At 38.6% G+C, this 26,355-nt stretch overlaps 1 protein-coding gene across 3 annotated transcripts in view; it reads left to right on the top strand.

Annotated features, from left to right (window-relative positions):
• rbms3 (RNA binding motif, single stranded interacting protein) overlaps positions 1-26,355 on the top strand; it is a 248,683-nt gene that overhangs the window by 195,605 nt on the left and 26,723 nt on the right. For all 3 annotated transcript variants that reach the window (XM_077590895.1, XM_077590894.1, XM_077590893.1), the window contains exons 7-10: positions 1,076-1,182; positions 6,893-6,936; positions 13,720-13,816; positions 17,138-17,188. In XM_077590895.1, the coding sequence (XP_077447021.1) occupies positions 1,076-1,182; positions 6,893-6,936; positions 13,720-13,816; positions 17,138-17,188 (299 nt within the window). The remainder of the gene's footprint in view (positions 1-1,075; positions 1,183-6,892; positions 6,937-13,719; positions 13,817-17,137; positions 17,189-26,355) is intronic.

Genomic DNA, 26,355 nt, shown 5'->3' with positions numbered 1-26,355 from the left:
TATACACACATACATATATACATATATATAAATGGATAAATGGATGTCCATCTCCTCGTTAACTGCGATTGGCTGGCCACCAATTCAGGGTGTCCCCTGCCTGGTGCCTGAGGGCACCCTGAATTGGTGGCCAGCCAATCACAGTTAACGAGGAGACGGACAACCTTTTATGCTCACACTATTACCTACGGGCAATTTGGAATGTTCTACCAACCTACTATACATGTTTTTGGGATGTGGGAGGAAACCGAGGTACCCTGAGAAAACCTATACAAGCCCAGAAAAAACATGAAAACTCCACATTGTAGGGTACCACCTGGGGTCAAACCATCGACCCAAGAACTGTGAGGTCGACATGCTAACCACTCATGCACCGCACCACCTCCATATAATCCAACTAATGATATACTACCATGTTTTGGGATACCAAAGTTCTTCACAATGTACAAAACAACTAGTATAACAAAAAGTATTGCACTTAAATGTAATATAAATGGTCTCAAACAAGCACATACACACGTAGCACCCCCTTTAGGCTGCAGACATGCATCATGTTCATGAGCAATTTGGATGACTAATTCTAATCTAAATCCTTAATGTCATGTCATTTTCATTTTATGTCAACAACTGTTTGACACAAATGGCACAGCAAATTCCGATGGCTTCACAGTGGGAAAAGAAAGAATAACATTTTAAATAAAAGCCACGTTTGTTTAAGTAAAGCAAGGCGGGATTATAGCAAAAAGGAGCGTCTTTTAGACATAAGCTCCGGCTGACAAATCGGTCCCACACAACTATCTCAGAGGTATTTACAAGAGTGATTAATGTGATTATTATTTCAACAATACCCTCCAACATTCTTTCAAATGCTGCCAACTTGGGATGAGTTCGGGTGGGCTTGCCAACTTCAGGCATCTGGGAATTTTGCCTGAGAGCTCTATTGAAGGCCAAGGAGGAGGGGGTGATATGGAGTAGAGTAAGATTTCTGGAGTGCGGTTCACAGGGCCGCAGTTGAGGTCACAGTATGTCGTCTGTAACGTGGCTTTGTTCTCTGTCTCTTTCTCTGCCTCTGCAGCTCCCACGGAGCCATTGCTGTGTAAATTTGCCGATGGAGGCCAGAAGAAGCGGCAAAGTCAGAGCAAGTACCCTCAGAATGGAAGGCCATGGCACAGAGAAGGCGAGGTAAGTGCCATCCTCGCCCATGCATGCTGTTTACTAAGTCGTTTTTTTCCTTCTACACACACATAAACACCCACGCAAGTGGGCTTGACAGTTGTGAACTAACATCAAGGTAGGGACTTGGGAAGAAACCATGTTTCTGTTTAACAAAAAAAACTGCAGTTTTGTCTGCATGTGTGTGTCTGTCCATCACATGTTCAGCAGCCTTCTCACACCTATAAGCCAGTGAAGCGTGTTTAACCTAAATCACGTTGCTCCAACGACCCCCCACCCACCCCCTCAACCTTCCAAATCCATTCGTGGACAGGGTTAGACGTGTTGTCCACAGGAAAAGAGCGTGTGTGGACTCTGTCATGGATTGTGCAATCAGGCAGTAGGCAATCAGACTCCCTTCAGCAACAAAATGGAAAGAAAAATAACCCTGCTGTCATTTTTCAGTTTTTATCCCCCACCCATTCGGTTATCTGTGAACTGAGAACAGCTCCTTACAGTCTTACCCAAGTTTATTTGTTTCATATTTTCTCTGCCAAGTAATATTTACAAATTCTACACTGAGAGTGGAGGTCTTTTTGTACCTGTAATATGTGAAAAGATTTCAAAAAAGGAAGCCATGATCACTGTGTAACCGCGAAAAGCTTAACATCCATTACATCCACCACATCTATCTTACAGAAAACAACTACAACTTTACTCAAATCTTATTAGACAGATAACATACTCTCAATATACCACAATGAGATAAAAATGGCAGAAAGACACAATATCTAGTAAACAACAGCACCCGAATTATGCCAGTCTTTTAAAGATGATTCTTTTTTGCCTTTTGTCTGTCAAATGAGGAGTCTGTTATCTTTGGATCCATTTAATCAAGGTTTATTTGTATTTTGTTTCAATTGGCAGTTTAAAACTGTATTGTCATATACTGATACAAGAATGAGTTACAAAAAGGCTGTAAAATTGTAATCAGTCAATATTCACAATCAGCGGTACAAAAAATAATAGTTACAGGAAAGGTCATAATGGAAAGCACTGATGCTTGCTTGCTGCTGCTTGACCTCATGATAATAAAAAGCTAAAGACTCCACCTACAAACACTCTAAACCTACCCAGTTTCCAGAGATTGTGTAAGAGGAAGACTTGGATGATTCGCATATCTTGGCTCAAGAACTAAAGGACTCACTAACGCTCCTCGTGACATGATATTGTCCACCCTGCTCCTCCTTCTGGAGTCTAAAACTGACTAAATTACAGGCTTATTCAGTGCGGACATGAAAGAAGTCTTAATACGTAAATCCTTAAAATGGCGCAGTGAAATGTGGTTAAAAAATTGTCTGTTCCTGTAAGTGTAACCTTGTGTAGAAAGCCAAACATGTTAGAACATTAAGGTGGAGTCAAATCATGTGGTGGTTGGCGAGCTCTTGGAATGCAAACAGGCGAAAAAGACAGAAACGCAAGAATCCCACCCTACACATGGCATGAGAGAAATGAAATGTGAACCAACAAGAGCGCAACAGCGATTTCTGAGAAGAGAACAACAATCACTGACAATCATATGCTCTTTTGCAATGCAAAAAAAAAAAAAAAAAAAACAATAGTCTTACAAAGAATGTCTAGTTTCTAGTAAAAAATATTTCATTCTAGTTGAAATAAGAAAAAATCCTGTAAAAAGTTTAATTTCAATAAGATATAAGGGCTTGTTTTTAGACATATTTGTACTAGTAGGTGTAAACACAGGATTGGTCAGCCAACAACCAAAACACTTGACCAAAAATATTGTTAATTGTGAAATAAAACAATGTAAAATACAAATTCAAGCTATATATTTGTGCTTGGTAGCACTGACAAAGCTTTAACTTCTTAATTAAAGTTTGCTGTTTCAAAACTTTTCAAGGACTTTCTTAACTCAAGCCCATTTTAGTTAGTAGTTAGTCATTCTTTCTCGAGGCTTCAGACCAAGTTGTGTCTGCTTCTCAGGGGTTAAAATCCCAGTTTTTGGATTGGATTGGATAACTTTATTCATCCCGTATTCGGTAAATTTCATTGTCACAGCACCAAGAGGGTGAGAATGCAGATACTGGAAAGGCATTTTTCTTTCGGTTTTGGAATGAGAGAACGTTGACTGTAGTTTTGCCCATGGATACATTTATTTACAGTCATAAGCTGAATATTTATTGGGCAAATTTCAATTTATATTCTTCTGATTTTAAATGGAATTTTCTTAACTCGCTTAAGTGAATATGGAAGGGTTGCATCAAAGCTGCAAAAAGTTCAAAGAAACACAACAAAAAATCCTTTGTGGCTCTGTTTCAATTTCACAGATGACTGTGTTTCAAGCACTGCTGTTTTCTGTGAGTTAGGTGTTGTATATTAGGGACAGGAATTGAGAGTCGTTAGTCTTCAAACAAGTTGTATACATTTCTTGAGAGTTCAGTTCCCCTTTTGAAGCCAGGTCACTGCTGCTTTTTACGATGTTTCAAAGTTTTGGGGGTCAACCAGCAGCATACTTAGCCTGTCATAGCTACTCTGTTTATCCTCATTGCAGCAGCAGAGCCAGAAGCTGACTGCATCAGTAATCCCTCATTGGCCATGCTGAGTCCCTGGTCAGAAGATGCTTTGCTGTGGAATTCATCAGCACATCAAACCAAGGGCAGCACTTAGGGGAGGTTTCATGTGCAGCAGACAGCTGCTCGTGTCCCCAGCTGCTATTAGTGAGAATGTGGACACACGAGAAGAAAATTGCATGATAATAAGGGTTGGAGTGCATAATGCATTTGGTGTTTCAAAGAAAAATGGGATCTTAAAGCCTTATGTTATCAAAAGTGGTGGTGATAATGTTCTCTCACACTAAATAAAATTGCACACAAGTGGGAGAAAGGGCTTTATCATACATTAGTCCTCCTCATTTGTGGAATTGCCCTTTTTATACCAATCCCAGTGGACGTTTTTGTCAAAAGACATTTGGTCCCCGGACGTTTGGTCGACCGGATGTTTGGTAGAATGGACGGGGCGTCGACCGGACGTTTGGTAGAACGGACTCTCTCTCTCTCATGATTATAATTTTGAGAGCAAGAGATTACCTGGTTGCTCGCTTTCAACAGTAAACTCTCTGTCTCTCTCATAATTTGACAGCGAGTGAACCCGGCAACCTAAACGTCTGGTCGACGGCCTGTCCGTTCTACCAAACGTCCGGTCGACCAAACATCCGGGGACCAAACGTCCGGGGACCAAATGTCCGGGGACCAAATGTCTGGTCACGATCCCACCCCTTGCTCCCCTATTGAGCAACCCGTGTTCCCACCACCCTATAGCTCAGGGCAAGTGCACGTTTAGGGTAAGGGTCGGGAACCTGACTTGACTGAGCGAGGCAAAAATCCAGCATACAGTGATGCCTCGACTCACAAACATTCTATATACGAAATATCCAGGTTACGAAGACCTTATATGGGAGAATTTTGTATGAAATAAAATTAACATGCAAAGTCTCAAAAATTCAAATATCGCCCAAAACGTAAATACCCTTGTAGCACTCTGTATTTAAGTGTGTGTACCTCCCTGGATTTCCATTGGCTAGAAGGAGGCTGCGTCCTCATGGTGTTTTTTTTCTGAGTGTGCAACTTTAGTCTTGCTGTTTCCATCATGGGCCCAAACAAAGTTATTCCCAGTGCAAAAGAAGAAGCGGACTCGTACCTTTGTGCAGACGTATGACACATATGCCTTGAATATTTTAGGAAAATTATGCTAATTGTCAAAGGAATTCATTGTAAGAGCGATATTTTACCAAACAAAACCTAATTTTTAGTTGTTAAGTGCACATATGTTGTCTTTGCTGGCAAATGTTTGCCTTCTTATCTCGCACCCACCCCCGATTTCTCTTTACTACAGACTCGCCCTTCCACCCAACGGAAAATAAGTATTTGCATGTATTATTGATTTTTATAACATAATAAGTCATGTTTTTCTCTTTTTTGTCGTTCCTACGGCTTAGGGAATGTACATGTAAAATAAGACTCTACTTATGAACAATTCAAGTTACAAAATCGTTTCTTGAACTAATTAATTTGTAAATAGAGGTACTGCTGCATATATATTCCTAAATAATGGGTTTTCTCCGAGTACTCTGGTTTCCTCTCACAGCCCAAAAACATGCACAGTAGGCTAGTTGGACACTCTGAATTGCCACTAGATATAAGAGTGAATAGTTGTCATTGTTCCCTGTAATTGGCTGGCCACCGCATCAGGTTTCTGTCTGCCTGCTGACCATAGTTGGCTCCAAATGTGGCTTGCGAGCCGGACGTTCCTGACCTACTGCTCTAGGGGGAAGAAAGCCAAAATATTTGTACAGAATGATGTGGAAAGGGTAGTTTAAAGGATGAATTGGGAGTCTAGGCGAGATGAAGACACTCCCTGTTGGTGGAGAAAAAAATACAAGTAGAGGAAGGGTAATTGTGTGTGGATGTGTAGGTGAATGCCTCTGTTTGCATGTGAATGTGTGTTTATGTTGATGAAATCTGCCATCCTCAGCAACCTCTGGTTAAAAAGAAATCGGATTAGCTCTCCTCTGGGAGAGAAACTTCAGGAATGCAGACAGCTTGTACTGCACATGATTTTCTACCAGCCTCAGAGGGGGCATTACACACAACTACACACAGTCGCACTTCTAACCAGACTAATTTTGTTACTCTCCAAGGGTGTTTTACTATTTCAATCATAAAAGGTTAAATGTGCATGATTACAATCATCCTTCATCACTTTGTTAAATTATCATGTGTATTTTCTTTCAAATTTGGCTTTGATGTGTGTTTCTATTATTAGGCTGGGCAATGATTCACATGTTTAAATGTGAGTCGTAGCATGACATGTTTGCAATTAATCGCATACAATGACAAACAGCATCCAATAGTTAATTCTAAAGTATTAGATCGTCTATTGTGAGCCTTCATGTTTCGACCACAACTGTCATAAATAGAACGAATGCTCTACCCTCAGACACTCAATTCAATCTGTTCCCAATCAAACTCAGATAAAATGCTTTACTACTTTGGTGGATTTGATGTTAATGCATAATAAAAGTAACTAAATGCATTCATTAAATCCTTAGCCACATTTGAAAATGATTTCAAGTTACTCTTTTTATTTTTCAGAGAAAAAACATGGTAAATTAATGCACATGGGTTAGTTGACTGCAGTATATGGTACCAAAAGCATTCAATAAAGCCTCACATTGCTAATATAAACATAAAAAATATATATTTTTAATGCATTTTGTGGTTTCCTCTCCGTGTGTCGAGATTTTGTATCGTGTTAGAAATTAAAAATACCCGTTTGATCCCATTTGACTCACTCAGTTAAGTCTGGAATGGATTTGTGTTCAATGATTACTGCATCTGATGCAAATTATCCAAACTTCCGCTGTAGCTCAGCTGTTGCTTAAATGCTTGCACAAGTCTTGCTTTTTTAATAGATCAAATATATTGTAGTGTTACACTCTATTTTGTTTGTTTTTGATAAATATATATTTTGCATAGAAACTAGAAAGGATCATAAAATAGTGTGAAAGAAGTCCTTGTTCAAAAGACGAGAGAGTAATTGACCATAATGATGTAATCTTCCAGTGTCCTGCTCCTATTCTATTGGCTTTGATGTAATCTATTTCTGACCGACCTCCGATAATTTGTCACTAATCCTTTTTTATTCCCTTTTTGTTCTCTTCCAGACTGGCATGGCATTAACATATGATCCTGCTGCAATGCAGAATGGGTAAGGGAATGACCTTGGCATCTTTTAATACACTCACCTCTTGCCAAATGGGTACCCAATCAATACTACTGCCATACATAAAGATTAATGTAGTGGCTGAAACCCCTTGTTTGACTAAGGTAATCAATACAAACCTGTGATACAAGTTTATTTGACAGGGTCAGGTTAAGAATAGCAGAGGGACACTAAAGGGGAATATATTGAAGTAGGTTAGCATTATGTGCGTGTCCACGTTCTCTCTGAGTCCTTGCCTATATGAAAAACTCTTGGAGAAATAAATGACGACATGTTTCATTGTTCCCCAAGGCACTCGCTCACAACCCGATTGGAAGAGCTCAAGCATCCTTTTTCTATACTTTATATGTCAATCATTCTCAAGAGACTTTAGCACTACTCTTTCTAAACTCATTATCCTATTGAGGGGCACACTCCAGCAACATTTAATATGAGTCCACTCCCAAATAAGACGGGGCAGGAAAGTACATCCAGAGACAAAATGGAATGGACAGAGTTCTTTAATAAGCAAACTAAGTTCAAAACAAAACCGTTTCAGACAAGGGCAAAATGCAAAACCACAACTAAAAGAACACAATTAAACTTATGGGGAAACACAAGGGGTACTCGGACGTTTGGTCACCGGACGTTTGGTCGCCGGACGTTTGCTTGCCCGGAAGGTTATTGATAATTACCATTTAAAATTGTTGCTCAAATTCCCCAAATACAAACTGTGAATTATTATTTTGTCATACTTAATGCCCTATTAATTATTAGGCTAAAGAAAAGCTCCAAATTTCCCGTACTTTCATTGTGTTTTGTTGGAGAACTTGTTAAGACCCTGACTGATGTCCCTTCCTAAGGGGACAACTCATGTACATTTACACTCTTATACACTCACACGCCCGCTCAGTGAAACTGCTCGTGGCCATTGTTGGCTTTGATTGATGCGTAGACCGTGTTGTTTTACCTTGTTTGGTACTCGGACGTTTGGTCGCCGGACGCTTCGGTCCGGGCAACCAAACGTCCGGCGACCAAACGTCCAGTCACGAACACAAGGAGGTAAAGGGCATGACTAGATTACGATGAAGGGTATGGGACACAAGGGCATGAACAAAGGGTTTAGATCAGGGGTCGTGAACCTTTTTGACCGAGAGAGCCATAAAAAAATCATATTTTTAATATTTTTAAATGTGTGGGCGGCCCGGTGGCTAAGTGGTTAGCGCGTCAGCCTCACATTGGGAGACCGGGATTCAAATCCAAGTCGGTTCACCTGTGTTGAGTTTACCTGTTCTCCCCGGGCCTGCGTGGGTTTTCCCCGGGTCTTCCGGTTTCCTCCCACATTCCAAAGACATGCATGGTAGGCTGATTGGACACTCTAAATTGCCCCTAGGTATGATTGTGAGCATGAATGGTTGTTTGTCTCATTGTGCCCTGCGATTGGCTAGCCACCAATCCAGGGTGTCCCCGCTTCTTGCCTGAAGTCAGTTGGGATAGGCTCCAGCACCCCCCGCAACCCTAGTGAGGATAAAGCGGTTCAGAAAATGAGATGAGGTTGATGAGACAATGAGGAACAGGTGGGTGACATGAGCGAATTGCCTGATACACAATGGGGCAGACCACAACAAGGTAAACCAATAGGAAATCAAAATGACAAGCCACGAAGAGGGAGAAAAACAAGATCATAATCAAAAACTCAAAGTAATATCCCTAAAAGAACCCAATACAAACAACTAGGCTAGTAATGTAAAGGTCTGCTTGCATTCCGTATTTTCAGTGAAAAGTCACGATGAAACAAAAATTCGATCAATATAGCCATTCTCTTTTTGGTTAGTATGAGACACGAATAGCAATGTTTTCATCATGAAAATTCATAACATGACATACAACGCAATTCAAACCTTGTTAGACCTTCTGTTTCACTCTATTGACAAAACCCATAGAATAAAGAGGTACTATGACGATTATATTTGAGAAACCAAGCAACCCCTTCACAATCCATTAGCATCTGCAGAGTCAAAAGTGTCAGTGCATCCTAACATTTCCTTGAGGGCAACAAATTCCTAATTCTCAACAAGGCCTTCTCAAGGGATGAAGGTTTACATCATCTTGCAACCAGGTCCCGACAAAATCTTTTTTGAAGTAGCCAGAATCAATTGCCTCCACATGGGTGGAAGATGAGGAGGAAGAGTTCTAAAAGTCACCCACAAGAGATAAAGGCATTTTAGAATATGAATTATCCTCAACTATCAAGAATTTGTACATCATAGTGCCCTGTAGAACTGAGTGGGAATTACATATTTATGAAAAACTGTATACAGCACATTATCATCACACACCAGCAATGACTGGCATTTGCAAGAAACATAGCAGCTGCTTTTGCATTCTCTTCTCCATTTTTGGAAGAACATCTAGTTCCCATTTATATTATTTTTATGCATTTTTAAAAACGTTTTTTTATTTGTTTTTCAATTAGATAGAGGTTGAGACATATTACAGGTGGAAAAAAATCTGATGTAATTCATATTTGTCATATTTTTCACCATAAAAACCCAGAATTTTAACAGTATTGTGAAGACTTTTTATAGCCACTCTGTAACCATGGTGAGTGTAAATATCAACACCTACGGTGGGAGCATTCATCACCTTGATAACACCATGACATCCAAAAATATACTTTCATTCGGATAGATTATCTTGTTCCATTAAAGGTAATATTTACACAAAACAATGTGTAATGTAGTATATGGTCCTTTTGTTTATTTGTAGGAATGTAATACTCAGAGGACTGTAAAAAAATCCCATTGTGATTTGGGAAAAAAAATTGAACCTATTTTCTCTACACAAGATTTATTTTCTATCTTACAAGCAAAGGGTCTTTCAAGGGCAGTATGAGCAATGCCACATTTTCCCCGAATGTCCTTGTGAGTTTATATCACAAAGTGTTTTACTATTTTATCACTAAGAGCAAGTATAAAATGTTTTAACAGAAATTTTGACATGTGATAAGGGTAGTAAATGACATTTTTATTTTTTGTGAGTGCAAAAGAGTTTCCAAATAATATTAACGTAGGTGGTTTAGAGGTTCACTTGCCTGACTTCGGTGCGGGCGGGCGATATTTCCGCAGGTGGCAGTATGATTGTGAGTGTGGATACTGTTTTGTCTATCTGTGTGCCCTATGGCTGACTGGTGACCAGTCTAGGGTGTAGGATGCCTTTCGCCCAAAGTCAGCTGGGTTAGGCTCCATCCCTTGCGAGGATGCGTGGTATGGAAGATGAATGAATGAATAATGTTAATGTTACACTCACTAGTAAAATATATCTACAGGGCTGCCAACTACTCCGGAATTTCAGGAGTTTCTCCGGAAATGCAACGCAAACTCCGGGACTCCGGACAACCTCCCTAAACTCCAGAAATCCCGAAAAATTGTCACTTATTTTTTGGGGGGAAGCTACCATTTCGTAATAGTACCAAATTTCCAATTAAAATCCCTCGAAATTCACGCCATCACTACAGCTTCCGCCATCTTGATTCAACTGCACTGTAAACCGGATGAATTCGGTAACACCGATGCATTGTGAATCATCCGAGTTACAAGTTCTGACGCATGATTCGTCTTCTGCGACCTCAGCGTGGTATTGGTAGCCTAGATCACTTTAACATTTTCGTTTTCTTTTTTTTTTCACAAGGGAAGTAAGTATTATTAAGGCTGACTAAACCACCAGTCTTTTGTTTTGACACAAATCCTATCATTTCTGGGGTTGTTCTAAAGCAGGGGTAGGGAACCTATGGCTCGGGAGCCACATGTGGCTCTTTTGATGGGTGCATCTGGCTCTTTGCTAACCTGTGAGCTAAAATATGGAAATTGCTGGTGACAGAACTGAGATATTACATCTAGAACTGCTTTAATATTCATTTTTTTTGCAGTAGACTCTTATGGAATGCATCCCCTCATTGATTAGCAACAGCATAAGAATCTTTAAAAAAAATATTCAGCTTTTTCCACTTTAAAAGTGGTGAAATTACAAAAAAAAATTGAAAAGGCACTCGTTTACATGTATGTATTTTGACTTTTAAATTCGTAGTATGGCTCCCAAGGAATAACATTGGAAAATATGAATTGTTTGTGGCTCTCTTCGTCAAAAAGGTTCACGACCCCTGTTCTAAAGGAAGTAGGTGTACACAGCACTGGTAAGTTTGGATGTTAATTTTGACGAAACTTCTTGTTACGACTCCCCCTGTTGATAAGATGTACCAGGGAGTCGCAACTACCACAGCAGAAAAACTCAGCCAATGAGGAGACAGACACACAAGGCAATTAATATTAAATGATAATTTATTAACAACAAAGTCCACAGAAAACCGGGACTACGGGACAACATAGGGGAAGCAAAAGATACTAAAGTGGCACCCTTAAATGAAAAAGGTAAAAAACCACACTCCCAAAATACAGGAAATAAGGCCTAAGGGTACCACTGTCAGAACTGATGGAATAAAAGTCTAGACACAGAAATAAGCTACATGTATAAGTGCGACAAACTGTGTGTACCCCGGGATGTCTAAACTTATCTAAAGTCCCCCCATGCAGCCCAAAATAATTAATGTTATCAACATAAATACTCAATATAACAATGAATATCGTATTCACAAATCAGGTGAAGCTGGGGCGAACAAAACTTACTTAACTTTAGACAATTGGTGCCTTCTAAAGCAAGTAAGGACTTCACTGCCAGACAGTCTAGCCCAGAACTGCAAAACAGGAGGGTTTAAATAAGGGCAGGATGTGGAGCTTGATTGGAGGAGGGATGAGTGGGAAGTCGTCACAGCTGTGTTGGCCTGGGCAGGGCTATGTCACAGCTCCAGGCACCTGCAGAACAAAACCAAACACAAAAACAACACAACCTACAACATAATGTATACCCAGGCTGACAGCCGTAACACTTCTAATAAGAAACCCAGACACTCGCAGAAGTTTATTGGTTCGTATTCGATGAAAGATTCCATGTTGAAGCCGTCTCCAAAAGGACAGACATTTGCGCATTGCAGAACACGCAATTCCGACTTCAGCGTGACACATGTTGGAATCACTGACTGTAAAATGCACGTAGAAGGACCCTAACACAAAGTTAAACTTATTTTCATTATTCTGTACTTTTTCAATAGTTCACAAAAACAATATTTCAATTCATGTAAAAATATGATAACATTTTGATTTAAATAGTCCTACGCTTTTTTTTTTACATTTTATATGGATTTTGTGTCAATCGCATTCACTCTGGAAATAATCCGGAAATGGGACAGGGGTACTCCTGAAATGGGGTCGACGGAGGTTGGCAGCTCTGTATCTATGTCTTATTTGACATGACTATCAAGCACTCCATGTCTAAGGAATCTTTGAAAACTTTGACTATGAACAACACAATCAAATCACTTTATTTCAACAGTGCTTTCTAAAGAAGATTATAGACATGATGTTATTGAAACATGTCAAAAATTCCCCCAAAAACTTTTCTTTACCTTTATAATGTGCATGAAACATAACATTTCTTACTATTGGATGAACATTTTATGATTTTTTTTTGACAAGAATGTCTATGTTGCTAGTTTTTAGGTCAGGTGAATACAGACTGTTAGACTGCAGAACCACAAAGCTCCACACTCTTGGGAATGAGTAAAATAGCAAATCAAACCATCCCGCTTTTCCCAAGCTCAAGTCAAACCTTGTCTCCTTTAAATGCATGGACTTTTCTCCAAGCTCAGCAGACAAGCTTGCTCCTTAATCTAGGGAGCCAACATGGTGTGATGCAGGTCTTGGTACAAGAAAAAAAGCCTTTATGTGGTGATGATGAAGCTTCATTTGATGTGGGAAAAACTCAATTTTTCTGTGACAAAGGCCGCAATGCACGTTAAGATCACCAATATGGCAAATGTTTTTGCTAAATCCCAGTTGCAAGATTAAGTTACACAGTTTCTCTGTTGCCATTTATCAGCATTGCCTTTTAATTACCATTAAAAATCCAATTAGTTTTCTCTTTTTTGAGTGGTGAATTTTAGTATCCAATACTGCAAACATTTTATTTATTTATTTTTCCTCAGGCATCGGAAGTGAATTCTTACTTAAATGAAAACCATCCGTTAAGTTCATTTTGTAACTGTTCTTTAAACAAGCAAGCTAGCATCCTGTTTTTTTAGTTAAGAATTCCAAACTATCGATGACTACATGGGAAATAAGTGCAAACACACGCCAAAAAAATATGAAAATGAACATATGAAAATATAAAATAGATTTTGAATTTCGAATCAACCTTTTAGGGAATAGTTGTATTTTTATAATCCTAATGCAACTTGGTTTTGATTATGTTTGATATTAGCACTCAGGGTAAAAATGTCATTGTTTTTTACAAACTGTTTTTTGTTCTTTTGAAATGATGGAACGATTTAAATTGTTCAAAATCAATTGGTAAGCACAGTCGAATTGGTTTAACGCAAAACATCTACATCGTCATTGTTTAGGTTTTATATTTGTATCAAAAAGAATATAAGATACGAATATGTTATGTTCAAATCATTCACCAAGTATTTATTTGTATTTTTCTAATTCCTGTGCGTATTATCAAAATCAATTTCTTCCAATGGAATTCTCGCAGTCTTGATATCGTCATACTCCTTTCAAAAGTATCCGTATCGTATCATTTGTCAGAAAATTGGTGTTCTACACTCCTACTGCGTAGTATGTTGTTTATCTTTGTGATGTACTCTTTTTGACATCCCTGTTTGACTCCTTTCAGGTTCTACTCTTCGCCTTACAGCATCGCCACCAACCGCATGATTGCACAGACCTCCATCACGCCCTTCATCGCTGCTTCTCCCGTTTCCACATATCAGGTAGGCCATAATACACTGCATTTTGGGAAATGGTTGCATCGTTGTGAAATTGTGGGGTTTTATTTGTGAATTGAGATAGACAAATAGAGGGGACTGGCTGCAAAACAGCATGTGTTCTTTGATCAATTCCTTGCCTGCTCCAGCTGTGTAGGATGATATCTGTTTCTTAGGCAAAATGAACAACAGGCAACCAAAAAAAGGATAGGAATTGGAAAAAAACACTTGTGAAATACCATAGAAAACAAACTCAAACGGTATCCAGTTTTTGACCTCTTCTGCCGCCTCTAAGCTGATACAGAGACGGATTTATTTATTTGGTAATGCTGTTACAAGTGCTATCACTTCCTTGGTAAAGCTCCATATTCCTCATAGCTCTGATCTTTGCGGGTAATGAAACAGAACAGAAGAGGATTGTGAAAATTGCCTGTGTGAGATGTCAGGGGTGTTAACGGTTTTCTGTCAGGCCACATTTCACGCGACAGCCTTCGCAAAATCTAAACATCAAGCGGCGTTGCAACTGTGTCCTCCCTCTCAAGACGTTATCACTTAACATTAGTGCTGCTTGGTATGCACAAGGACAGCGTAACAGAGAAAAGGGGATGAAGGATAGATGGAACAACGGGGGTGACAGACGGAGAGAAAGGAGAGTCGGTGTTTGGCGATGGCAATGATCGGCTCAAGTAGTGGAAGCCGGCGGGATCGTGTTTCTGAAGGTTGTGGCGCCCGTCTTTGTGGCTCAGTTGATTAAAACCCTTGAGGGGTCTGAGGTGGAAGGGTGGGAAAGGGGAGGGGATAAAAGTGGGCCAGGACGCGTCTGTAATCCGCCATCGGAAGGCTTTCCAAATTGATTTATCAAAAACAATGGCCAGGCTTTTGAGGAATATTAATCCTTGTGGCGGCTCCCTCACCTAGCCAGTAATTTTGCCCTTCAGCCAGTCACGACAGAAAGGTGAGTCCTTCATCTTTTGAAAAACCAAACAAAAGAATTCATCAGTGGGAGTTTGTGCCACCAAAAACTGAATTTGAATGGCTAAACTATAAAATAGTTGCATTGAAATGTTTGGAAACTATTGTTTAGTTTGAACATTTGCATTGAAAAAAAAAACTTTATAATTAAACGTATTACTTTGGGAATCCATTCAAATAAACCTGAACCTTGAATGTGAGGTATATTCAATTCAGTTTTCTGAAATGATATCAGATCCTCAGTAAAAAAAACATCGCGAAAATATATTTCACATCACAGAACGTAGAAGTAGATATTTTGCACTTCAGATATGTTTGTTTGGATTTGTAGCTGCTGATTGCATCTGAACTGTGTGATGGAAGGCAGATGGGCGAGGGCATAGAATCCTTGACACAGCCTTGCAGGCTTGTTGGCTTGCCCAGATGCTAGTTATTGATGTTTTTTTAACCAGCATTAACAGGCAAAATTTCACATAACTTACAGTTTACTCTAAATTAGTGCACCTAGAAAATATTTAGTAATTATTCATCAAAGAAAGAATGTTACAACAAATACACACAAATCTTATGAAAAGAGTCTAAAAAAATCCAAATTAAAAATGTAATTATATATTCCATTGCAAATTGTAATACATGAGGATACAGTCTAAATATTAGGGGAGGTCATTCAAAAGGATTTATATGTTTTAAGAACATTTTGTAATAAAATTGCATTACAGTGCAATGCTTGAATCAAAATACAGTGGTACCTCGACATACGAGCAATTTGAGATACGAGTACAATTTCGGGCAAATTTTTATTTTGAGATATGAGACAAATTTTGATATACGAGCACACAGCGGACGCGAGAGGCTGCTCATAAGAACATTATGGGAACTTTCTTTCTGGTCGCAACTCACTTGTGTAATGTTTCTACGAGCACTGGGCAGAGTGTTGCATTTTTTCAGTCTTTTTTTCCCGTTAGTCAGTGCATAATGGCGGAGCTTGCTCGATAATACGAGAGGAGTTGGCAAGTGGCCGTGCGTTATCCTATTGTGAGGATATTTGTGTGCATCATTTTCGGAATATTTTGAAGGGAATACAAAAGCAAACAACCCTCAATAGGTTGCATCTGAAAGTTAGGGTGGAGGCGGGGCAAATAAAGCCAACCCGGGAGAAGAAAGGTATCAAAATTTAAAACAAAATTAGAATTAGAAGTTTAGTGTAAGGTTAGACTAAACTCATTTTTTGAGTGTGTCTGCATTGTAATCCAAGTTCCTTTAAATCTGTTTATGTTATGTTACGAGCACGTTGCGGTGCAAAAAGAACAAATTCATTTGTTTTTAGTTCATTTCTATGGGAAACGTTCGTTTAAGTCACGAGTAAATCGACATATGAGCTCAGTCCCGGAATGAATTAAACTCGTATCTCGAGGTACCACTGTAAATATGGATAGTTTTTTTTTCTCATCAAGATCAACCAAGAAAAGTCTTTTTTTTTTTAAATACATTAGTATTTAATGCTTGACTCAAGGTATCTGTAAAGGAATATTCACAAATTGTGTGTAATTTTGCCCATTTTTATGCCTGTGTCCATTTGTGCAGTTTATTTTACGAAATACGCCGTTATTTTAGGATGAACTCCATCCGTCTTTGGTTAAGCGAGAAAGAGCAAATATTGCCTGTCTAAACAAATAGATTTGGCTTAATTTCATTGAGCATCATGCTTGTTTAGATGCGAGTCCAAATCACAAGTTTGGGTTGACTCAAAGGATTTATTGCTCTTACAGCAGATTATTCTATGTTTGTCTTTGTTTAATCAAATCATTTTAGCAGGATCAGTGGCCAGCCTGTGTGTTTGTGTTTGTCTGCTCCAAGCTGTCTATATTTCTTTCCAGCTTATATAAAAATTTGCTATGCTCCTATTCCGTGTAACCACCAGCGCCCGGGAATTTTACAGGTGACAGTGCACGTTTTGGTGCTTGCTATACCTTAATAAAAGCTATTTTACATCCTCAAATTGTTGAACAATGCATTCTTCCAAGCCTTAGTAATATGTTTAAACTGTGTTCGCTGACTATTCACTACCTTGGAGATGACTGGTACCATGAATTAATTTGGAAAAAAATCCATTATCATTTTAGAGACAGCGTCTAATTAATAGAATCTAATATGCACAAGTCATGTAAGTCATAATAATGAGGTAATTTCTCAACACCTGGGGTACTTTTTATGAGTCATTTAAACTTTGTGAAGTTCAGCCTTTTAATGAACGGCTTAAATTCCACTTTACAGGGTGTTTTTAATGTCAATAAAAGTGGAGTGTCGCAAGCAAACTAGATGATCTTTTTGTAAACTCTATTTTCTTATCTCTAGGTCCAGAGTACATCATGGATGCCTCATCAACAATATGTTATGCAACCTACAGTAAGTACTCAACCATTCATTTTCATTTAATAGCGCTGACTGATTGATAAGGCCCTTTGTTCCTTAATGTTTAAATGTTTTTTGGTACTTTTACATGGTCAGTGGTGTGTTCCCGACTACTATCAACTTTTTGTACAGCATTTATCTTGTTGAAAACAGACAAAATTGACAATGGGCTTACTTAGTGCAATTGAAAGTCAACAAAGGGTGACTGATTGACTTCTCTTTTCAGAGTGAATCAAAGTTAATTATGAGCTTTCCTCTCTTGCTCGGGTTTCGTCTTTACCGTTTGTCAAAGGCCGTTTAAGATAATCCCAAAAGAACCCTAGTAACAGGGTGTTTCTATATGTTAAATAAGGTCTGCACAGCCTGTCATCACTACTGATAAAACAATGTATTCTATCTGAAGTATATTTTTATTGATATTATTTCATTTGTTCAGCTTGTTATTAATGTATTTATTCTAACATTTCATTCAATTTTGTATGGACGTGTACTGGAATACTTTAGGCAAAAATCCGATATAAATATTTTTTTTTAACTACCGTATTTTGCCGTTTAATATACCCGGCCGGGTATATTAAATGATTTTTGCTTTTTTGAGCCTCCCATTTGTGCGCCATTTAATAAATCCCTGCCGGTTAATATACCAGGGTATATTAAACGGCAACTCAACTTTTTGGGCAAGATTTGTATGGTGTTCATGGGGGCATAATTATAGATACTTAAGTTCATTAAAATTCCAAGTCAGACTTTATTCAGCAGTAAGTAGTAGTTACTAGTCGGACAAAGACTCCATCGTTGTCAGTGTGTGGATCGTACCTTCCCGTTTGTGCGCCATTTAATATACCCCTGCCGTTTAATATACCCGGGTAGATTAAACAGCAAAATACGGTACCTTCTAAAAATAATTTACTAGTCTTTTTTCCAAGGGAATACATATGTTTTTCTAGTTATACTTCTAAATGTTGTTGTTTTAGAATCTAGTTTTGTTGCATATCTAATCACTCTTAAAGTGCTCTAAAAAAAAACTTAAATTAAGAAAAAGGTAATTTGTTAATCCCAAAAGATTATTTTTTTAAATTTAAAAATGTTAGCAGTAATTCAGCCAACATTATTTCAATTAGTATTCAATAACAAAATATTTATGAATTGAAAGCTCTTTATTGTTATGGCCCCAATAACATACTGGTTAATTATTCCGCTCCTTTTTCTCTTAAATTTCATAATGTCTAACTCATTGCCTGTCAGCGACAACGTTAGACGTACAGTTCATTTAAAGGTTTAAGGGTTTAAAAAAAAATAATTGAACCTCCTGACTGTGGTAATAGGGAACAAATAAGAAAAACATCAGTGGTAAAGTATTTTTAGTTTGACCCATTTAATTGATCCTAGCGGCATAAGTGTTCTTGTTTAGCTCCATAAAGGTTTTAAATCCTACTGCCAGAGGCTTTGCTTGGGGCTTTTCTGTGTCCCCTAAAGCACATCTAGTGCACTTTGTTCTCTTCTTTTTCTCTGTTCATTCATTGAATGAAAGCGGGAATCAGTAATAGCAGCACGTTTGATTCCTTAATATCCGCTTAACTCTATCACGGAAAATGATTATCATAATAGATGCCTTAGTTAAAGGCTGCTACAGCACAATGTGGAGCAGTATTGAAGGAAGTGCTCCTCAGGGGGCCTGTCTGGTACTCAACTTCTACCTGAGTGACCTCTCTTTGAGCCCCACAGTTTTAAGTACAGAATGCAGATTCAGATACTCACACTCCAGAGGCCACTTTCTGACTATAATCTTTTAGTAGCATGCACATGTAGTCAAAATCAAAACTTAGCATCACGATCCTTTCTTGTGGTGTTAGACAATAGCAGAGCTGCCAACCACTCTGGAATTTTAGGAGTTTACCCGGAAATGCAAGGCAGACTCCGGACAACCTCCCTAAACTCTGGAAATCCCAGAAAATTGTCACTTAAATTTTTGGGGAAGCAACCATTTCAGAAAAGTACCAAATTTCCAATTTAAATGCCTTGAAGTTCATACCATCGCTACAGCTTCCGACATCTTGATTCAACTGCACTGTAAACCGGAAGAATTTGGTAACAAGAGGGAATTGTGAATCATCCGAGTTACAACTTCTAACGAATGATTCGTCTTGTGCGACTTCAGCGCATATCGATTTTGCGTGAATCACATTCAACTCCGGAAAGACTCCTAAAATGGGACAAGGGTACTCCTGAAATGGGGTCGACGGAGGTTGGCAGCTCTGCAATACTATCAGGACATACATTTAATTGGATTGGATAACTTTATTCATCCCATATTCGGGAAATTTCATTGTGGCAGTAGGAAGAGGGTGATTAGACAGAACAACAAAGCAAAAGCACAAAGTACAAAGCAAATCAAAGCAAATGGGATCATTGAGAATCACCATATCAAAACACGAAAAACAAATGAGTGGACAGAGCTACTGCCACTGGCTTCCGCGTGACGGCGCCATCTTGGAAAAAAAAGCTGAGCTTAAATGGTAGTCCAAGAATTGTGATACAAATTGAATCATTATACAATCACTGATTTCCAAATTCCACCCTACTTAACATTGTGAAAATGTTTATATTTATTTCCCCAAAACATGGTGGGCTGCCAGTCTTCCACCAGGCAAGGTTTCTTGACAAAAAAGTGTTACGACATTATAGGGAAAAAGTTAGGCTAACCTGAAATCTTGAGTAATAGTAGCAATGAAAGTTAACAAAGAGTCTGAGCATATGCGTGACTGGTCCAGCACTAACTCCATGAGTGCTTTCAAGCAGTCACATAACATCGCCTGCTGTGGTCATTTACCACTTAGATCTATCCTTCTCAATCTTACTCCTGCTGTGGGACAGTGAACATGTAATCTTGACACAGCAGGTCACCAAACAGGCCAACACACACTCGACAGCCACCGCCACTCTCCCAACCTTCTGTGCGCATGACCTCCTGACTTCTTTGTCTTAACTCACTTTGCCTCCTCCTCTGCGCCTCAGTGTCTTAGCCTGCTTTCTTGATACTCCACTTTTGTGGCGATTATTGCAGTCAGCAAAAAGCTGTTGTTACAATACTATATGCTTGTTTTGAGCATTGTATCATGATTTGAGACAAGGACAATCCAGAACAAACTTGAAAATTGAAAAACATATCTTCATTCATTTTCTGAACCACTTATCCTCACAAGGGTCGCCAGTGGTGCTGGAGGCTATCCCGGCTAACTACGGACACTCTAAATCGGTGCTAAGCCAAATTCAAATATGTTGTATTTCAATCATAATAGTTTTTCACTACACTTACAGCACAAAATGTGGGGTGTAGTTATAAAAAAATATTTGTAATACTATCTGCTACTTTAACAAGCTTGTTTAGGTTACCACAGAGACCCCCAGACTACTGAGGAACTGTGTGGTAACCTCAGTCTCAGTCTGCAGAAGGTCCCCACCTTGTGGACTTCCTGTGTGTGGCTCCAGTTTCTTACCTAGTTCTACAATGTCTTGTGTCTGTCTTGTTACTGCAACGAAGAAATTTCCCGAATACGGGATGAAATAAAGTTCTAATCTAATCTAGTATATATTACACAGTATTTGTAATGTTATGTATTTGAATACAACTGGCTAGATTAACTATTTGATTTACTAAAACAATAAGAATCAATTTAATTCCTACATTTTTTTGTTTATTTTTTTCATGTACAATTAATCATTTTTATTTTTATTCAGTTGTATTTGACTTTCAGGTACAAATCATGGCATTGACATTACAATTTTAGGAACTGACTATTTTTAGACATTAAAATAAAATGATACATTAACTTTTATAGCCAATATAAGATACTTGGACCTTTTAATATATTTCATTACAGTTAAGATATTCTAAATATGCTAAATGTGACATGTTCAATTGTGGATTTGTTCTATGATCGTGCGTGGAAAGTGTTTAAATGATACACTTAGAAAAAAAAAGTGTTTTCACCATATAGCAATGGAAACCTTAACTATATTCATTCAATTGCATTTTTGTTTTGTTTATGCTTTCCCATATGCATAGTTAATGACATGCGAGTTATTCCCACACAGCCTTGTTGACTATCTGTTGTCAATCTTCCAACAATATGTCATGAGACCACTTGAAGTCGCTGGCACATTAAATGGTGCATCCTCACAGTTTTTGTGCCAGCATGAAACCAGCCATGTGTCCATATCTGTCCCCATGGCCACTCCCACATTGTGTTTCTATGATACCGACACTGACACCAAACGGCTGCTAGGCACCAACCCCTGCTATCACAAACCACCAGAGCATGATCGCTACTATAACTGTCTCCCTTTATGGCCCAGGTTTACAGTATGATACCTCCCTCCCCCCTTACACGGAGAGCTTGCCAGCATCTCATTGAATCAAAGCAAATTAGCCAATCGTTATGGCTTTTAAAGCTCAAATCATTTCAAACCCAGAGATTGTGCCACTGTTTTATGCGTGTTATTTAGTCCACCAAGTATGCATGATGGTGCCACTGCTACCTAAAGGGCAATAATGGCTTGTACAGTTTCACCAGTTCTTAGTACATTGACCTAAAACCCACCTTATTTATAGGTGACAAAGGCATGTCATGAAAATGTTCAAACCAAACTTAGTAAGTTTGTTCCTTACGCAAAATGACAGGATTCATTATCATTAATGTTGAATTGATTTTTGTTCTTACTTGTTCATGACTCCTAAAACCATTTTATATTAAACAAACATGGTGTGAATGTTCTGTGAATGACATTTCTAACACTGTGGATTCGTTAAAATGTGTGCTGGTATGAAAAACAATGGTTAAAACTGTATTTCTTGGAAGAGAGCTTTAGTTCAAGCAACTAAATTTGAGTAAGCATCTTACGTCATGTAGATTCCAAGTTTTAATTTCAGAAAGATACAAAGGATTTACAATCTCATGAATAGTAAGAGTAGGACTGTTACGCACACTATGGCAACACTGAGAATAACACTTTACATGATATTTAACCAAGACAGAGCTATAAATTCAAACATGGCTTCTCTAAAAATTCTTGAATTGGATTGGATTGGATATCTTTATTCATCCCATATTCGGGAAATTTCGTTGTCACAGTAGCAAGAAGGTTAGCTTTATTTCTGAATGGTCATTTGTGTGCGTTAGTGTTTGCAAAAGTGTAAAATTGCCTCAAGAGGTGACATTTTAGATGTTCTATCTTCCCTGTTCTCATATTTTTTTAATTCCAAGATGTCAAAGTAACATTACTGCTTGCTGTCAGTGCTTTTTTGTGTGTAGTTATTCAGCACAGCTCAGAGACAAAAGGAGCCAAAAAAAGACAAGTAGAGTGCACAAAGCATGCATATTGCTCGAAACACATCCACAGGGCTAAATCTCACTTACATCGAGATCAGCAGTCACACACACTCAAAATCTCACGCTTGCAAAGAGCGAAGCATTGCTGTAGCTCCAACCAAGCGAAGCATTGCTGTCTTTCCCCATGACTTAGCCAGACCCCTTTTTTTTCCTCCTCACTAAGAAGTGATTGTGCTAAGAATGTGTATTTGCTGAAGTGCATCGGCCCTTACATGCCGTAGGTGAAGTATTGAATTCCTCGCTGTTGCACCCGAGCCAGTTCTCGTGCAAGTTAGGGGCTTTCTGGGGCCTCTTGGAATTAGACCGTACCTATCTGCCTTCATCAGACGGGGGAATCAGTTCACTGTGAGATACCCATCTTGGTTCTTGACATTAAAAACACGTTGCAGATATAGAAAACGGAACATTGTCGGTCTCATGGATTTGACTTATTGAGTCAGAATTTGAGACTGTTGCCCTTGCGTTTGTTTTATTGCTGTTTGTTGTCATTGCAATAGAAGCAATTTTGCACTGGCCTACCTCACAGCAAACCGCCCAAAAAATGTGTTAACTTATCTCATCTCAATAACTGGTAGATGTACTTCCTTGACTGTAAATCATTAATTTAAAGACAATAAATTAAGAGATTGGTTATTTGAACAATGAATTGATATTTCCCAATATTACACATACACAATTTGATTCGAGGGTTGATTTAATGATGTTCTAATATGTACATAATTAACACAATCGGTTTCCTTTTACTTAAAACATTAAAAATTGAAAGAACGGTTGATGGTCATTTCAAACAATTGAAGCATCATAAAACAGCATATCTAAAAGATGAGTGATGGACGTTTTGCTTTTACCTCGATTTCTATTCAATTGTGCTTAATCAATTGATATCTGATTTCAGATCGATTACATCCCTATAAAATATTGGCCTGATTAAATAAAACTAAGCTGATATACTAATAAAATCATGGATGTCAGGAAAATGATCATCCTGTGCATTTTCAGGAGAAATTTTAAAAGCCAACATCTGTAGTCTTGACGACACTAACACACCCATAGGTTAGCACTTTTGGGAAGCCACCATTAGTTCCATAAATTTTTAAGCAATGCCATTCCAAGTAACATCTTTTTCAAGGACGCCATTGTTGTTTCAGCAAGATGATCTCAAACCACATCCCGCATATATAACGGACCTTTTCAGAAAAAGGGTACGAGTACTAAACTGGCCTGCCATCACTCCAGACTTGTCTACCATTGAAAATGTGTGACGCATTATGAAGCACTAAATTCACAATGGAGACCCATACTCTTGAGCAACTGAAACTGAACACCAAACAAGAATTTGAAGGATTCCACCAACAAAGCTTGAACAATTAGTGTCCGGAAATCCTAAATGCCTACCGAGTGTTGTTTTAAAAAAAAAAAAGGTGATGTAACACAGCTTTTTAGGAACATTGTGAGTATCGTATTTTGCACATTATCTCAACAAATAAAAATAGTATTGATATATTAACTAAGGCAACAAACAAAATTGCAAAATGTCTAAAGACGTGACAGTCCTAATATAGTAAGTAAGCAATGGTTGATTTTCAGCCAGTCACCACGCTGTAGGCCCTACAGTGTGGTGAATGGCTGAAAATCAACCATTGCTTACTTACTATATTAGGATTGTCATGTCTTTAGTTGATTCAAGGGTGGATCTAGTCACCCTACAGTAGGGTGACTAGATCCACCCTTGAATCAACTACAGTGATTGGTTCCAAAAATATTACGTACATACGGTTCTGTTATTGGGTAACTTTGGTCTATGTTGAATAGAGATAGGAAGGCTTCATTGTTAGCATGTGAATCTCTCTTGTCTATATCTCGCTAAATTATAGAAAGACTCACATATAAGATAGTCTGAACTCGCAGAGGAATAGACCTCCTGCAAAGACATGACAAATAGTGTTACACGCTTCACCAAGCAGCAAACACGCAAACATACTTACACACACTTACACACACACAAGCACAAACACACTTTACTATGCATCTATCCAATGTTCTCTTCAGTAAAAGGGCTTTAATAATTACCTCATTACCATGAGTACTTTGGTTAGATTAATGGAGTATATTAGAACAAACTATCAGCGTTAAGCCCTTGGTTACAACTATGATATGTCACCATAATTGGAATTGTGGCCAATTTAAATTCTACCTATGTCCCCTGAGATATTGCTTATGGTAGATGTACAAATGATTCAATGGGTGGTGATTGATCCATCATTGCTTTCATTCTTTTTTCGAGGACAAATACCTACACAGTTGTCAAACAGCTTTGGAGCACAAGTTCAATCCTCACAGGTGTCACACATGGCATACTGATGTGATCATTATTCATTTTTTATCCTGCAGACTCCACTAATGTTTGCACGAAAGTCTTCAAATCCCTCAAATTCGCGTCATTCATCTTTTGAGGTGAAAGGCTTATGCCTTTCAATTCAAAAGTGTGTATCAGAGGTTACACTAATGAAATATCGGGTAGTTGCTACTTGTACTTAAAAAAAAAAACTGGATAATAACCATGTATTTGATCTATTTTAAGCATGACATTTTTTAAACTCTAAATGTGCTTGTGGCAGCCTGGCGGCCGAGTGATTAGCGCATTGTAGTCACAGTTCTGGGCTCGAGGGTTCGATCCCAGGTCAGTCCTCTGTGTATGGAGTTTGCACAGTCTACCCGGGCTTGCATGGGTTTTTCACCAGGTACTCTGGTTTCTTTCCACATCACTAAAGCATGCAGAGAAGGCTGGTTGAACAATCTAATTTGCCACTAAGTATAAATTTGAATGTGAATGTTCTCTGTCTCTTCACCCTGCGACTGGCTGCGATTCAGTGTGTCCCCCGCCACTGACCTGAAGTCAGCTGGGATAGGCTCTAACACACATGCGACCCTAGTGAGGATAAAGCGGTTCAGAAAATGAATGAATGACATCGAGATACATAGAGATGGAGAGGAAGACATAAAAAAACATTTGTCACCTTATCAATCATGTTAAAGTGGAAAAAATAGTTCACAACGGATTACAAAATATATTATTTGGTATAAAAATTATTGTAGTGTTGAGAAAGGTTTCAAGCTTGGGAGAGAAATCACAGCACAAATATCCTAAACGCAGGTATTTTAATCAGAAAATAGATTGGGTCTCATTAAATACTCAACAATGTCCATCATTTTCCTCTTACAAGACAGTACTAGTTTGTCTTCAAGAGAAAAGCTAACGGTTATTCCCTCCCTTCTGTGGAGACAGTTCAATCTCTGTAAAACGAGTTCTGACAAAGCCATTTTTTTAATCTAACGAAAATAATAATAGTCGGTATATCATTCATTCATTCATCTTCCATACCACCCATCTTCGAAAGGGTTGCGGGTGTTGCTCGAGCCTAACCCAACTGTCTGTGGGCGAAAGGCAGACTACACCCTAGACCAGTCACCAGTCAGTCGTAAGCCACAGAGAGAGACAGACAACCATTCACGCTGCCACCGAGTGGGAATCGAATCCAGACTGCCCGCAACAAAGTCAGGCAGAAGAACCATTGCACCACCGGGTGGATAATTGGTATATATAAATAATAATAATTGGATTTATAACATTTTGGAAAGGAGCTCGAGTTGTGCTGAATGTTTCCAAATAAATGGTTTTCGTTAAAGTCAGTATTGTCCTTGAAGAGAAAAATCTCTAAAAAAGGGGTCAAACGACTTCAGATTTGAGGCATTTGACTTTTCTCTATTCAG

Source organism: Stigmatopora argus, chromosome 21 (genome assembly GCF_051989625.1).
Source record: "Stigmatopora argus isolate UIUO_Sarg chromosome 21, RoL_Sarg_1.0, whole genome shotgun sequence".
NCBI lineage: Eukaryota > Metazoa > Chordata > Actinopteri > Syngnathiformes > Syngnathidae > Stigmatopora > Stigmatopora argus.
The sequence above is the reverse complement of the archived record's forward strand: the minus strand, read 5'-3'. Positions and strand labels throughout refer to the sequence as shown.